Consider the following 16,969-nt stretch of genomic DNA (forward strand, 5'->3'; position numbering starts at 1 on the left):
TGTTTTGTTGATACAAGAATGTAGTATTCATAGGACCAAGATTCATAGCAAGTTTGTATGTATTAATAAGCTTATATTACAAAATGGTGTTACAACAAGGTGTTCTATCCATACGAGAATGCTCAGCTAAGCAAGTGCTCGAGTTGCTCAACTTCACAAAAATACTTTGTTCAACTGGTGAGCTACTCAACTCAACCTTCATGAAGATTGATTCATTGCTTGGCGTTGCAAAAAAGTCCCACAATATGATTCCTGTGGCCTGATCCAGCTATGAATGTGGCCCATATAGTATTCACAAATAAACTAAATCCTTGGGGGACTCAAACGCGGACCTCACGTGGACTAAATCAGGCAGATTGCCGGTACAATTAAGGTTTTGCAGCATATTGCCCACTCTACAGTCATGGGAGAGAATATCCACCGCTTTAGAGACAGTTAGAAATAAGAATGAATAAGCTAGAGCTAGAGGTGGGACACAGCACATAGAGGGTGGACAGGAGGGTTGGGTAGGAGATGAGGGTGATGCAACGTGAAGTCAATGAGGGGTGTGGAGAGGAGGATAACAATGTGAAGTCGACGAGGGTGGTGGAGACAATGAGGGTGGGGACCAATTTGAAGTTCACGAGGGTGGTGGAGACAATAAGGGTGGAGTAGTGTAAAGTCACCGAGGCTACATTGCACTTAAATAGCTAGTGACCGCCCGGCCACCTCGATGTGCAATTGGCTATTTTGATTAGAGTGCAAGTTGATGAGCAATTCATTGCCTATTATCATTTTGAAGGGGAACTACAAGAAACGTTTTCCAACGTGGCACCTCGTTTTGAAGGGGGGAAGAACATCCTTTGGGCAAACTTTTTTGGCCATAGTGGTGGATCAAATGGTCATCCCATCATGCAAGCCAGGTGGTTTTAGGAGACCGGTGGCTATTTAATTGGTTGCAAGCCTAATGGGTAAAAAGTAGCCAAATTTAGACATCCCACTTAATCCTAATCAAACTCCAAGGGCCTCCACTTAATAGCTACAAGCCCAGTGGCTAAAAAAGTAGCAAAGTTAAGTCATCCCACTTAATCCTAATCAAACTCCAAGGGCTGCTACCAAATCCTCTCACCACACCATCATTTCACCTAGATGGTGCTCTCTGCTCCAATCATTTTCCCAACTACCATTATGTTATGTTAGAGCCAACACGGCGGCCGATTTTCACCATCATTATTATAATTTTTCACATACCAATTAAGCCTATTGAATGCCGTGGCTCATGGTAGCCGGGTGAAAACATATAAAACAATTGATTAAATCAAAAAATCCTAGCAATTTATAATTTTTAGGGATTTTGCGGTTTAGTCTCTACATTAGAGCAGGCAGTGGTTGTGATCACACATGAAAAGTAGGAGGTGCCCACTGACTGATAGTAAAATTGGTAGTGTTAACACGATGGTCTATTTCCACCATCATTATTATAAGCATCCATGTCCTCTAATTAAGCTGATTTCCTTTCGCACAGTGCTAAACTAGCACATCACGGATGCAACCAGCATGGTGGATAAATATCAACCACCCCTCCCCCTCAAATTTCATAAAATGCAAATGAAAGTTAGCTAGCATAATAGCAATAGACAACCATCATAGTGGCTACAACCAGTGGCCCCTTTTACCTATAGCTATTCTCCTCGACAAGTTGCTCCCTCTCTCTCTCTCTCTCTCTCTCTCTCTCTCTCTCTCTCTCTCTCTCTCTCTCTCTCTCTCTCTGTGTGTGTGTCTCTCTCTCTCTCTCTCTCTCTCTCTCACCTGCAAGCCTCCCCATTAAGCTTTAGCCTCATGGATTCAACAAACAATCTTCCTCTGCAAACTGAGACACCCAGCATGGTGGCTAAATTTGACAAACAAATATTGGCTCTCTATCATCACCCTCAACTACACAAAAAATAGCTACACCCAATTGCAAATAGCAATAATCAATAATTAATCCAATAGTTCCACACAGCCAACCCCAAAATCAATTGAATATTGCCACTTGGGCAGGCCAAAAATACAAAAATCCAAATGAGAAGGTGAATGATATCTAATCATTCATAAGGCCTGCGCCCATGCAGAATGAGGAGCAGCTCCTCCACGAGCAAACAACCATGCATAAGGACAAAAAATGTGCCCAGTGACATGTGGCGCGTAAATATTGAGGGTGGGACAAACGAACACTTGCAGAATGCTTGCCCTCCGAGGCACCCACAAAAAGACTCTACTGTGCACCGCCACTTGGACGGGGGGCCACGCATGTGGCAATGAATCGGACGGGTAAGGAGTGGACATGTGGATGGGAGGATGCTGCATCGCCAAAAATAACACAGAAATTAGCGCAGGGGCTTCTGACAAGCAATCGACAAAAGACACGCACACTTCGAATTTCGCTTCTTAGATCGAACACCATCAATAAGGCCAAGCCAAGGGCAGGCAAAAAAGAATATACTGGAGATGGTGTGTAGGAAGAAGCAGGAGATAACAGAAAGAGAGATATATATATATATAGAGAGAGAGAGAGAGGGGGGGGGGGAGGAGAGAGAGAGTAGAGAAAAAGGTGGAGGATTTCAAGGGAAAGAAATAGAAAGTGGGGAGTTGGACCAATCACAAAATTTATGACTTTCAAAAAAGAAAAATTTGAATTTTGGCTTTCAATGAGAACACACACCGGTCACTATATCCTTCCCCCTTGGGACAGGCCAAAAATCAACATTTTCAGCTTCTCAAAGTCGAACCTCCAATCACACCTTCCCATGCTCAAGCTCCAATTACACCTTCCCATCGAGCAGGCCAAAAAATAGGAGAAAAAGGTGTATTACATGCCCACAACCAATCACAATGTTCAAGTGGCCTACCTTGAAATAGAAAGAAGAAAAAAAGGACGAGGAAAAGGTGGAGATCACATGCCCACAACCAATCACAAAAAGCCTCAATGAAAAATAAATAAATCGATTTTCAGCTTTCTAAAGGCAAACCGTTCACTATACCCGACCTTGTGGGGCATGGCAAAAATTAATCACTATACCCTTTCTCAAACCAAGCGAAACATTACTGTAGTCAAACAGTCCTCAAACCGACTAGTCTGTTGGATTGAGATCCTTGCATCATTAGTTGGAACCCGGAGATGATCGGTAAAAGCCACACAACTTGAACTCACCTCCATGATCCAACGGCTTGCGAGATGTGCCTCGCCATAGCCGTTGGATCAACTCCACTTCACTTGAGTTTGTAATCGCCACGTGGACACGCTTATCTGCCATGTGGACGACGGTCTGCACCAGCGACCAAATCAACGAATGAATGAGCGCCAAATCTCTCCAGCCCTGCACTTGCCTCCCCCAACTGTGGACGGCCGAGAAACCGGTCTCGTCGCCGATCTCGGTTGGAAACCGGGGCAACCGGGTCCCCGCCGCCGGCTAGTCGCCGGATGTTTCCGGTTTCCTCCCCGGAATCTGCTCCGGGGAGCCGATTCCCTACTCAAATATCATCCAATTCCATTTGCCCACTCCTTCTCTGCACACACTGTTTCAAGTATGCAAACGATGAGTAGCGGAAACGCCCACAGAACACATGGCGTCGAAAATCTCTGGTTTGGCCATTCTGCCTTCTGTCTCTTTGCAGCTGCACAAGATTTTCAGCTTGCATGTCATTAGAGTTGAGCGCTCGCCTCATGGAATCATTTGAAGTACTCTCAGATTTGAGTATATGACATACTGCCACAAACATGAGCACGAGAGCAGCTGCCATCGCTAGAGCGTCGAATGCCATCTTGTGGCAGGAGCTCTTGCCATGGCGTGATTCTGTCCCTGCCTTCCCTCACGAGCCTTGCCTCACCCACGCCCTGCTTCCATGGACGATGAGGAATTGCTTGTATTTATTGCAAATGAGGACTTTCATGGGGATGCCCGGTCCCGTAACTGGCCGGAGAAAGATGATGCTCGAAAAGATGCAGAGACGGCACAAGGTACGGAGCTTTGACAATCTGATCCAGAGTCAGAAGCCTTTACGACGAGTCCTGCTTTTGAAGAACGTATTGGCAAATCATCCGAATAGGGTCATGCTAGCTGATGAGCTTGGGCGAATTCTGGATGCTGAGGGAGTGATGATGCGAAGAAAGGCACTTTGCCTTCTTGCAAGGTATCCTGGCATCTTCAGAATTTCGGAGGTTTCACTGTGGGATAAGCCCTTCGTGCAGTTCACAAAGGAGGCGAAGGAGCTTGTGGAGGAAGAAGACAAGCTGAGGAAATGGCATGAACCATATTTGGTCGAGAAAGTGGCCAGACTTTTGATGATGGCCATCGACAAGAAGCTGAAATTGGATCATCTTTGTCAACTCCAACAGGAATTGGGTTTGCCACACGATTTCAGAGCAAGGATTGTCAGTGCATATCCCAAAATTTTCAAAGTTGTGGAGGGGGATGATGGCTTCTATCTTGAGCTTACAAGATGGGATGATTATTTAGCAGTTACCACCAGGGAAGTGAATGCAGAGCAGAGACCACTGCATGACAAAATGAGGCGGCCGCTGCCCTTTGGGTTCCCCCTTTTCCTTCCCAAAGGCCATAGAATGAGTCTCAAAGACACACAGGAAATGAACAAATGGCAAAAACTGACATTCATTTCTCCTTATGCTCATCCTGAAGGGACTAATCCCCTGTCACCACAGTGGGCCAAAAGGGCTGTAGCTGTTGTTCATGAATTCTTGAGCCTTACTTTAGAGAAAAGGACCAGTGTAGAAGTTTTGGACTTGTTTCGGAAGCAACTTAAGCTTCCCTGTAGGCTCAATTACTTTCTTCATAAGCACTATGGCATCTTTTACGTTACAGAGAAGGGTAATCAACATGCAGTGTTCTTGAAGGAGGCTTATCGAGCAACAGATGATCCCAAGAAACTTGCCCATTTGATTGACGAAGGTCCACATTTTCTATTAAATGAACGGTTTGAGAAACTAATGGAGCCTCCACGATCGCAAAAGATACCTGGCCTAGCTAGGAGGGAATGAAATAATTGTGTTTACACGCATCTTCACATCATTAGGGTACATCGCCTTCAAAATTTATCTAAGTTTAATCTGTCCAAATTCTCCCAGGCAAGTCAATCGGGGCTGTATTAAGAATTCCAATTCAGTTCGTGAGACGGACACAGATTATGGAGCTGCTATATCAAGTTTCAAAGGCTTGCTGTTACAATGCCTGCGGGCTGACTACTACAAATTGAGGAGGTCAATCGAGAAAGGAGTTAAGAAAGCAGAAGTGCTAGACTTGATAGTCAGAGAAGGCTAAAATGCATGGATTGCCATCACACTTTTTTTAAACAGAAGTAAAATCATTAGTCGACAGTCGCAGTAATGACCCTGGAAGTTGCAGATGTATTTCTCAAGCGACTTAAGGCAACTGCTGTAGCTGAGCCAGTTTATTATTGAAGTTGAGAATTTAGATGCAGAGCTCTGCTAACGAATGTAACTGGAAGGGTTTCTGTGTATTCTGCTCAGGCTGGTGAGGCCTTTTCAGAGATGGATCTGTGGGGAATTTTACACGTCAGAAGTCTTCAGGTCCAAACAGACTCACCCTGGAGTTCTACTGCAAGAAATTGGAGCTGATCAATTGTGATTTAGCTGTGAGGGTTCATGAACCATATGCAGAGGGTAGGCTGTTGGCAGACATGAATGCTGGCCTAGAAAGGCAGAGTAGGTGATTGAAGACTTAAGTGACGCTTAATGTATCGTACAAGGTGTTTACCAAAGCAGAAGCACTAAGGATAAGAGAGATGCTGGAGACTCTTGTTAGCAGAGAGCAACATGGTTTTATGAAAGGTCTTGATACCTTTGAAGACGTTCTTCTAGATTGGATTCTGCCATGGAACTTTGGTACCTTTGAATACGTTCTTCCTAGATTGGATTATCTATGGAACTTGGTCAGGACTATCTTCTATTGGTATGATAGGATTTGTTGGAATTTTGTCCTGAATTGCTAGAGCATCTCGTGGAGACTCTTGGACGTTCTTGAATGCCTCAGCTGTATTTGTTGAAATGGTTTGTTGCTGTAGTCTGCGTATGGTTCCCCAAATCCCGGAGACGTACCCAAAACTCCACTGTCCTGCACAGCAGCCTGGACTGCATGCCGTTCAGATTAAATTGCAAAGAACAGGAAAAGCTGCATGGAATGCAGTGCGCATTGAATGGCATTTCCTGAGTTTCTGCAAGTCTTGTGTGTGCAAGCGTACATCAATTGGCACGAATAGCTAAAACGAACTATTGACTGCTCCTCCAGCACAGCTGCAGACCCATGTGTACAAATCTGGTTCAGGGGAACAAAACTGTAGCCCAGCCGGGATACCCAGGGCTCTTGATTGCAGGACCGCTTACACCTTGCTGCAGTTTTTATATCCTGAGACAGTTCACCCATCGGAGGAGCAATCGGACCCCCACTCAGCATTTTGTTCTTCAGCCTTTTGTTCAGTAATAAGTAAACGCTCTCTCAGGAGATGTGAGAGTCCCATCAGTCCCTCACTGTTTACTCTTCAAGCACTCACTCGAACAGCTTGTCTCTTTTCAGTGACACATCAGGCTGTTTACAATTAGTCAGTTAGCTTGTAAATGTATGCGATTGAAGCAGTCACTTGCATGCGTTCATGTTATAGAGTGCCTGCAGATGGACGTAGGGGTGGTTTAGCGATTCTTGCTCCACAGGCAGCAGAGGAGACACATACAATGAGATTCTAGCGAAAATCAAAGTAGCCACCCGTAGTATTACATGGCCGAAAGATGAAGACAAAGAGGGGATAGATTCCACAACCAATATTCGCCACTCTAAGGGACACAACATTATCACATTCAGCACACGGCACATACGCATCAAGCTTCTTCGCCAATCTTACAAGCTGGAAGGGACCAAGATATGGATAGCCGAGGAACTCACGCGAGCTCAGCTGAATCAAAAGGCAACTGAATTGGCCAAGGTCAGGGCTGCCAGGAAGGATGGAAAATAGGCAGTATACCTTGAGGGTGTGGACCTCATCAAGTAGTTTAAATCCAAACCAAAAGACCCTCAGTCTTAAACTGATGTATTGCTGCTTATTGTTTTAATTTTCAGTCTATAATGTAGGTGTCTTATAATACCTCGGAGTTGCTTCATGCACTCCCTCGGGGCTGCTTTGTGCCCTCCTTAAATGGATGTATTAGCTGGGATTTTTGTTGTCCCATAGGCCTGTTGATCTCCCATGGACATCAATAGACTCTCTCTCTCTCTCTCTCTCTCTCTCTCTACCGTTAACATTCCAATGCACTCAGTCTTTAGGATGGGTGCAGTTAGTGAGAGAGTGTTCTAGACACCTTGCCCATGACATTAGTATCAGAGCTTCAAAAAATTTCCCTGAGATTGTGAGGAGTAGCAAGGGGTCTCCTATATTAGGCAATCTTTCGTTGTCTTCCTTCCATCCTTCAGTCTTGGTGGGAGATTCAAGTAGCACATTTAGTGCATGGTGACAAGAGGCCAACCCGAAGAGTGCGTTTGCAAGAAGCGATGCCAGGAGTCTTGAAAAGCAAAAGGAGGAACATAATTGAGCATTGATATTGTCCAAGCCAAAGCAGGAGTGCATGACATACCAGTTCTACTATAGTTCTGCCTTCTTTGCCAAGTAAAGTAAACTTCAATAGATGCGACAAAAAGTTGGGATCACTGCTCTTATTTGTGGAGACCAAGGACAGCTAGAAGTGCATCTTAGGTTCCATGCACTTGACAGGAAAAGTTGTCGCTTGGTGGTAGAAATGGCCCACAGAGCACTACAATGTAGTACTAGAGATAGCTCATTAGGAGCTCATGAAGGACATGTGACCTTGATTCTTAGAACCAAAGTACATGGGCTGTTTTCACACCTAGTTTAAGTTGATACAAGGGGTCATAGAGCTGGTCAACTGCTACGCGGATCGCTTCATGCAAGTGGCCATCTAGTTGTAGGTTTAATACAATGAGGGGACAAGGATTGGATCAGTTTCTTCATGGTCTCCGATCTAAAATTCAACACAGTATATCTATAGCTTCAGGCCAACTACATACAACAACACTTATGAGCTCGCTTCGAATTTTGAGCTCAAGGGTCATGGATCCAAAGGCCCTCTTAACAAGAAGTATCACGAGAAGCAACACTCCATAGAAAGCCCACAATCAATGGTTTTTGAACGGAGAGAAGAGGCAGAGGCATGACAAGGAGTGCCTCCATTATAACTCCCATGTGCATGGCCATGATAAATGGCGTTGTGTCCAATTTCATCCTTTAGATAGTGCAACCTTTTTATAGCTTCGCTTCCCTTAGGATCTGCACAACAAGCAAGGCACATGCGATATGTACCTGACTATCATGTGGTAGGTTGAGGTTGGTTATATTGACAGATCAACTCAACATCATGTGATCATATGTGCATAGCACTAACACATATAGAGTGCTATAAAGAAAAGGATTAGATATCCTAACCTTAACCCTAATCCTAAAAGGGTTTGTATATATTCTACATTTTCAACTAAATCTAGTGTATAGTTAGTCATTTGTGGTGTGCTCTCTAGGTGTGCCCTCTCTCATCTCCACTCTTCTTCTCTCCCCTCTTCATATTTTGTCATGGTATCAGAGCATGGTTCTGCCTTACATTGAGGCGCCATCGTTCTTGTGAGAGTGAGAGTGATCGAGAGTTTAAGAGTTCTCTTGAGTGAGAGTGAGTTCCTTCCCTTCACTTTTGTAGAGAGAATTCCATCCACTTTAAGAAGATTTTTGTTCATTTGAAAGAAGAATTTTTGCGCATTCTACTCATTCCATTAGTGAGAGTTTTCTAATTGAGAGAGAGAGATTTTAGTTTGATCTTTATGAGGGAACTTTGGTTCATTTTCATTTAGTGAGTGAAAGAGATTCTGTTCATTCCTTCGAGTGTTTCTTCGAGAGATTTTATGTCACCTTTTCTTCTAGAAGAGAGAAAAGTGTCTCCTAAGCCTTTGTGACCTAGCCATCAAAGGATAGCAAAGCTGCTCTACGTCGACTAAGGTAACTAAGCACTACCAGCACCTAGCTGACTCCTATGATACAACAATGACCTACAACTAAAGCGGCCTCCGTCATCTCTGCAAGCTCCTACCTCCAAGCGGACTGCCAGCAGCAGTTAGGACTCTACGCCTCCATTGTTCGTTCCAAACCCGGCTCCTGCACAGCCTGCTCATTAAAGACCTCACCCATGTAATGCACACAAAACTAACAAAACAATCACAGCAAAGGTGATGCCAATTGCAATGCCATCCCTCCTTCACCGGCCGGTACTCAAGCAACTAAGGCTCTTGGAAAGCCGCGTCCTTAGCCCCATCTTCAACGCCACTATGTAGCTCCAAGCCCAAGCTCACAACACCTCCACGACCTAGCCGACCCAATCTCTACTCCAAGGTGCGAATGAGAACCTGCAGCCTCAACGCACAGAGGCGACCTCCATGTGCGTCTCCCATTGCTAGCCATGGAATTCCATCGATGGAATCTATAAGATTTCGTCCATATTTTGCAAGATTTCGTCGATCCTAGCTATTCGACACATGGCAGATAACTCCGCCATGTCATTGAACTTATCCCCAGGGCAACCATCCTAGGAGAGGTCAAGACTATGACCAAGTCAATGCTACCATGTCATCCCATGTGGATTGTCCACCTCAGCACTGACCTTCAATAAGCACACACACTGCTCCACATGCACTTCATGTGTACACAGGTGCCACCTCAGCACAGTGCCCCATAGACACACCCCTTGCTAGGCATAGTCACTGCATGTGACTCACCCTGCCACATCATCATTGAGCACTTTGTACCCTTTTTACCCCTCCACCTAGATCAAGCCGTATCTCTTAATCCAGTAAGAATTTAAGGGCGCTCCAAAAAAGAAAATTCGCTCGATTTTTCGTGCTCTACACGCTCGTCACATCATGTGCACATTTTGGCGCAAGTATCACACAGTTTTGAGCCTCGGTGCGACAAATCCACTTTCTTCACACACATCAGCCTCTACCTGGAGTACCAAAACGAGCAAAGAAAATGAATTATTTGCTACTCTTTCATCGCTCGACGGTTGGTCTAGTTCTAGTTTAGAGTAGATTAGATCATCCATAGCGGAGAGAACTTCAAAGCAACCGATCGAAGCCATGCCGAAAAATTCGTAAATAGTTCCTACTCGGAGTCAGTCCCATTGCTCACATGCGGTTTCACATCATCACATTACCTGAAACCTGACGTTCAGTGAGCTGACTTCAGAGTGTTCAAAAATATTAATCGACAGATCAGTGGGCTGATAGCACATGATTTGATTTCACACACATATGCCATCATTGTAAAGACTATTCAGCTATTTTTCGACATTGTGCACTTTATTTAAGCCTTGTAAAGCCTCTTGGCTATTTTCGACATCATTTGCCACAAGCCTTATAATAGATTTGATTATATATTGCAATTCTATCTTCACTGACAATTCATATTTCACTTGATACATTTAGTGTTTTGCAGTTGATTCAGACATTGATTTTCACGACATTTTGAGTACATTTCTTGCACCATGTCTATGACTAGTAACCTCAATCTGGAGGCATCTGCTAAGCTAGACAACTCCAATTACGACACATGGAAATATCGAATGGAGACCATTCTTGTACTTTAGGAGGACAAATGGGAGTATGTCGATAGGTCTACACCTAGACCATTGGATGACCTAACCACCAGTAGCTCTACTCCACCTATTGTCTCAGCACCAGTAACGAGATCTCCAGCTACATCAACAGTGTCCGCACTCATAGCAGATCCTGCCATTGCCCTGAAACAGGCAGAATGGGATAAGAAAGACAAGTATGCATATCATTTGATCAAGCAGAATGTGCAAGATGTCATGCTAGGACAACTCAACATAATCAAGACATCAAAAGAAGCATGGGATATGTTCGTAGCTCTCTACGAGTCCAAGAACACTTCCAGGATTCTCACACTGAGAAACCAAATCAACCAGAGTTTTTGCAATAGCAGCAAAACCGGTCATGCTTACATACTCAGGATCAAATATTACAACAATCAACTCGCAGCAGCATGAGAGACCATGAATCCGGTAGAAATGGTTCAAGTCATCTTGAATGGACTAGGAGAGAGATACGAGAATATAGTCCAGAGTATTGCCATCCACCAACAGAAAATTCTGACACTAGAAGAACTTCTGTCAGTTTTACTTGGTGAAGAACTCAAGACTCGAGAAAATTCACGCACGCAAAGGTCATTCGGATGATCAAGCATTCACATATCAGATAGAAGCAGAGGCAGAGGTAGATCATTCTAGCACAGTGGTCATCATCAACAACACAGTCAGCATCAAAGTCAAAATCAACATCAGCATCAACAAAGAGGTAATCATTCCAATCGAGGAAGATTCCAAGGACGAGGGAATGCATCCACCCATGTGTCAAACATTTAGTGCAACTACTGTCATAAGTTTGGACACTATGAAAGAGATTTCCGCAAGAAGCAGTATGACCAAGGTGGCCAATCCAGCAGCAAAATTGAGGGAATTCTCGCAGAAGAGGAAATCATTATGGTAGACATTCAAGTCACAGTCATTATGCCAATGAACCTGAGAATATGTTTCTTGCAACAAGCGAGAAAATGCAGAAGATTGATATAGTGTATCTTGACATTGATTGCAATTCAAAAGAGGGTTTCAGCTATCAAGTTGACCAAGCAAATCAAGATCCTTGGTACATCAACAGCGGTGCATCATCTCATATGACAAAACTTCAAGAATGGTTCATAGAGATAAAGCCATTAGAAGGTCAGACGAATGTCATTTACACAACAGATGATACACAAAATCTAGTTCAAGGGAAAGGCATTGTCCCTATGAACAATTTCACTAGTACGAAAGGATTGGTGAAAGATATACTGTATGTTCTGAAGCTCAACAAGAACCTCTTATCAGTAGAGTTTAAATGACGGAACACAACTATCAGGTCATCTTCAATGGAGATGAATGCAGGATCAGAGACAAATCCAGAGGATATCAGCTAGTAGGAAAAGTAGTCAAGGAAGGACGCTTGCTCATAATGCTAGCCACAGTACTAGATTTGCATGCCATGTCAGCTCAACCGCAACAGATGCCACTTTCCACAAAATGGCACAAGAGATATGGACATGTTAATTTCAAAAGCTTGATAGAGCTCAGAATTCAGAATATGGCAAATAGAATTCCAAAGCTTCAGTTTCTTGGCAAATTTTGCGAAGCATGCTGCTTCAGCAAACAAAAGCAAACCAACTTCGGCACAAGCCCCTCTCGAGCTAGAGGTATTCTTGATTTAATGCATACAGATGTATGGGGTTATGCCCAGACTCGCAACATTAATGGTTCACTTCACTACTTGACTTTCATTGACGACTACAACAGATATTGTTGGGTCTGCTTTCTGAAAGAGACCTCTGAAGTCTTTTCCAGGTTTCAAGAATTCAAAGCCATGGTAGAAAACTAGACAGGTAGAAAGATCAAAGTCATGAGATCAAATAGAGGAGGTGAATACATGTCCTCAGCATTCATGAACACTTGTAGAAGTCATGGCATTCGAAGACAATTCACATATGTAGATTCTCCTCAGTAGAATGCAAGAGCTAAAAGGAAGAATGGTACTTTAGAAGACAATGCTAGAGCAATGCTTAGTGAGAAGCATCTTCCAAATCAGTATTGGGCAGAAGTAATAGCCAATGCAAACTGCTTTCTTAATCAATTTCTGATCGAACCGATTCAGGGTATGACACATTATGAAGCATTCACTGGACACAAGCTAGGCATTAGGCATCTCCACATATTTGGTTGTATAGCATATGCCCACATATATGACTATTATCACAAAAAATTGGATGCGAAGTCACATAAATGCATCATGGTTGGCTACAGTGAAGACATCAAAGCATACAAGTTGTAGGATCCCATCAACCCCGCAAGGTCATTATCTCCAGAGATGCAACCTCATGAGAAATCAGAATGAAAAACCTCAAATACAATGGAGATAAACGCACTGATGTCAAAGTCATCTACAGAGAAGGTTGATGAAGAAGAGCAAGAATTGCCAGAAGCACCTCGAGAAGAGCCATAGCAACTAAGACGGTCTACTAGGGAAAGCAGACCTCCATCCAGATTGACATATGCTCAGACAGGCAAAGCAATTTAGGTTGAAACCACCAACTATCTCTTATGACTACCATCATGGCTATAGAAGAGCTAGTGTACTTTGAAGACGCAGTTGACAAGTACTATGAATGAAGAAATGGATGCTTTGTATAAGAATAATACTTGGGAATTATGTGACCTTTTACCAGGAAAGAAGGCCATAGCAAACAAATGGGTATACAAAGTGAAGTACAATCTAGACAGAAGCATTGAAAGATACAAAGCTAGACCAGTTGCAAAAGGATTTGCACAGCAATATGGTCAAGACTATGATGAGACTTATTCTCTAGTAGGAAATATGGATTCCATATGGTTCTTGATATCACTAGCTACATTCAGCAAATGGAATGTGTATTAGCTCGATGTTAATAATGCCTTTCTCAATGGTTACCTAAACGAGGAAGTCTACATGCAACAATCCGCAAGTTATGTTGAACCAGGAAAAGAGAATCATGTTTGCCATCTCAAGAAAAGCCTCTATGGCTTAAAGCAAGCACCCAGAAGTTGGTACATCAGAATCGACAAGTACTTTGCTAATTTGGGATACATGAAGTCCAATGCAGATCATACTCTCTACTAAAAAGTTCAAGGGGAAGACATTACTATTACACTTTTGTACGTAGATGATCTGATTATGACTGGAAGCAAGGATAGCTTCATCAAGAAATTGAAACAAGACTTATCTGTAGAGTCTGATATGAAAGATCTTAGACTTATGCACTCTTGTCTTGGAATTGAGTTCTTGGGAGATTCAGACAACACCTTCATGAGTCAGCTAAAATATGTTGGCAGTCTCCTGAAGAAGTTTCATATGGCAGATTGCAAGATTGCAGCCACTCCCATGGAACAGAGTTTGAAACTTACAAGAGATTGAGAAAAGCCTACAGTCAATGCAGCTCATTGGATCTCTTATATATATCTAACTATCACACGACTAGATATTTGTTATGCAATAAGTTCATTAGCACATTTTATGGCAAATCCAAAACAGTCTCACTGGAATGCAGCCAAAAGAGTCTTGAAATACATCAGAGGTACAAGAAATTTTGGAATAGAATATAGAGGAAGTCATCCAAGGTTGCATGGATACTGTGACAGTGTGACTATGCCAGAGATCATGAAACCAGGAGATCGACATAGGGATATGCATTTTTCCTTTATCAAGGTGCTATATCATGGTTGTTAAACAAACAGCCAATTGTTTCCTTGTCTTCAATAAAGGCAGATATAGAGCACTCACTACAAGTGCATGTGAGGCTATATGCCTCAAAAGACTATTGTCAGAAAGAGATTACTTTGATGAATCAAAACCAACAACAATATACAATGATATACCCCTACCTGTAGTTAGCACAAAAATTCTAGAAGCAACTCCTTCTATCACAAAGTTTCGTCCTAGAGGTAGCCACAAGCAGACTAGTATTAGACGATTCTCCTCAGCCTCTATAGATGTTTGAGCCATGGATAGTTTCATAGCTTCAGCATAGCCCTTCAATAGGGACTTAGATGCATGACCTCTTCAATGAGGGCAGGGCACCAACGGTTGTGTGGAGGGGTATTATTCATGATTTCTTAGCACACTAACGTAAGGAATGAAGTTAGTAGGTAGTTCTCTCTCTCTCTCTCTCTTCAACATTCCACACTTACACTCAATAATCAGATTGATCTTGGAATGATTACTAGGAGAGTATTTTAGACACCTTGCTTGTAACATAGGTATCAGATCTTGCCCGTAACATTAGTATCAGAGCTTCAAATATTGTCCTTGAGATTGTGAGGAGCAATAGGGGGGATAGGCAGTGGAGGCATCCTAGGTGTCTTCTACACTAGGGTCCTTTCCTTGACTTTCCTCCATCCTTCAATCTTGGTGGGAGAGTCAGGATGCAAGTTGCACGGCTTGTGTATGGTTGATGACATGCTCTAGTAGGACAACCATGAGTCCCGAAGGACAATCAAACCTTAGCATGGAGGAAGAGAGGGATTGAACTCAAGATGGATACCCACAACGAATATCTCCACCAAAAGTACCTCTTTATCCAAGGCACAAGCGTCCTCTTTAGACATGATTACCATGATGCAATCCATGATGAGAAAGTAGGCTAAGAAGTTGTAGAATCTCTTCACTAGGATGTTACAAATAGGAAGGAAAAGAAGAACGCCTCCAAGCTATCTAGGAAGCAAAGGAAGCAACCCACGAGGCAAAAGGACATTTGTGAGAGGCCTAGGAGGCTAGAGGAGAATATCTTTAAGTAGCCCAAGAAGCAAAGAAGCTACCCAAGAGGCTGAAGAAGAGTCCATCTGGGCAATGCAAGAAGCAAAGGAGGACATTTTAGGAGTCTCAAGAAGCAAAGGAGGAATAGAATTGAACAGTGACACATTGCTGCTCTAGGCCAAAGCAACAATGCTGGACATACCCATTCAACTCTAGTTGGGCCTTCTTTTCTAAGGAAGGAAAACTTCGATAGATATGAAAGAATTATTTCTCGTCTTGGATCAATATTTTCCATTGTGTAGACCTAGGACATTGAGAAGTGCATCTTAGCCTCCATGCAATTGTTGGGACAAATGGTGCATAGAACACTACCATGTAGTAGTAAAGATAGCTTATTATGAGTGGGAGTACTCCTTCCAAGCAACTCCAAGTGAATAGAAATTCATGCAAATGTCTTCCTCTAGTGTCGCTCTAGTAACTCCCTATTTGTTGAGATCGTGAATCCATAAGAGAAGAAGGGGGAGGGGAGAAAAGAGAGGGAGTGTGCAAGAAGAAGGGAAAGGGGGAAGAGAACATGGAATTCATGAAAGGTATCAAGAGGAAACAAGATAAAAGTTCAAGAGAAGAAAGAGAGCTTGTGTTCCAATATGAGCATACAACAAGTAAAGATGAAGTCAACTACTTATTCTTTTATGCATGCCATCATTTCAAGGGAGGGCCAACCCTATTCTTGCTCTACCACTCTCTTTCTTCATTTTTTACAATCATCTTGGGACCATCTAGCTCCAAGGCACATATGACATGCCACCATACTCATCAGGGTATTGGGTAGATTCCCATGACATGTGAGTCACTATCGGAGACTATACATTTTTGGCACCATTATCAAGAGGGTGCCAAGTACACTTTTTCTTGCATTGTCTTTCTCATTATGTTCCCATTGCCCAATGCTTAGCTGAGTAATGAAAACCTGTTGGTTTTTGACTAACGAAAGGTGTGAGAAAAAGGAGAGTGTGAAAAGTGTTGTGAAGCATTTTTGAGTGGTTTGGTGTGTTTTTGAAGTAGATTGAGTGTGAAATTCAAGGAATAATTAGGTGCTGTGATTGCCAAGACATTGGTGTTGTCAAATTATAAATACGTGAAATTGAAGGAATATATAGGTGTTGTGATTGCCAAGGCGTTGGTGTTGTCAAATATAATAAAAACATGAGAAAATGATGAATCTAAGGAAATTAGTTTGTAGAGACAAGAGTAGTCCAAATTTTGAAAGTATTCATTTGTGTTGAAATCTTGTTCTTTTGCATTGTTTGTTTGATTTAGTAGGTAGAATAGGCAATGTAGATCCCATAGTGAAACCAAAAGGGAGATCTTTCCACACAAATTCACCACTTAATTCAATTGGAGAAGAAACACAATCACACCATGAAAGCGACAAGAAAACTGGGTACAATCTCCCCCCTAGATGAGTGGCTCATGCTTCCTCATCTAGAGTATTTATAATATCTCATAAAAACACAAGGAGCCAAAATTATCCC

At 42.8% G+C, this 16,969-nt stretch overlaps 1 protein-coding gene across 1 annotated transcript; it reads left to right on the forward strand.

Moving 5' to 3' along the window:
* The first annotated feature begins 3,384 nt into the window (after window positions 1-3,384).
* On the forward strand, window positions 3,385-7,097 carry LOC147900151 (protein WHAT'S THIS FACTOR 1 homolog, chloroplastic-like). The gene has a single exon (XM_087377267.1). The coding sequence runs from the start codon at window positions 3,740-3,742 to the stop codon at window positions 5,015-5,017; it is 1,278 nt and encodes a 425-aa protein (XP_087233393.1). The 5' UTR covers window positions 3,385-3,739; the 3' UTR covers window positions 5,018-7,097.
* Window positions 7,098-16,969: the final 9,872 nt, after the last annotated feature.

Source organism: Dipteris shenzhenensis, chromosome 7 (genome assembly GCF_047967505.1).
Source record: "Dipteris shenzhenensis isolate YYH24624 ecotype China chromosome 7, Dip_SZ_1.0, whole genome shotgun sequence".
NCBI lineage: Eukaryota > Viridiplantae > Streptophyta > Polypodiopsida > Gleicheniales > Dipteridaceae > Dipteris > Dipteris shenzhenensis.

Excerpts from the sequence above, each read along its gene's own strand:
- LOC147900151 (XM_087377267.1), top strand. The coding sequence starts at position 3,740 with ATGAGCACGAGAGCAGCTGCCATCGCTAGAGCGTCGAATGCCATCTTG.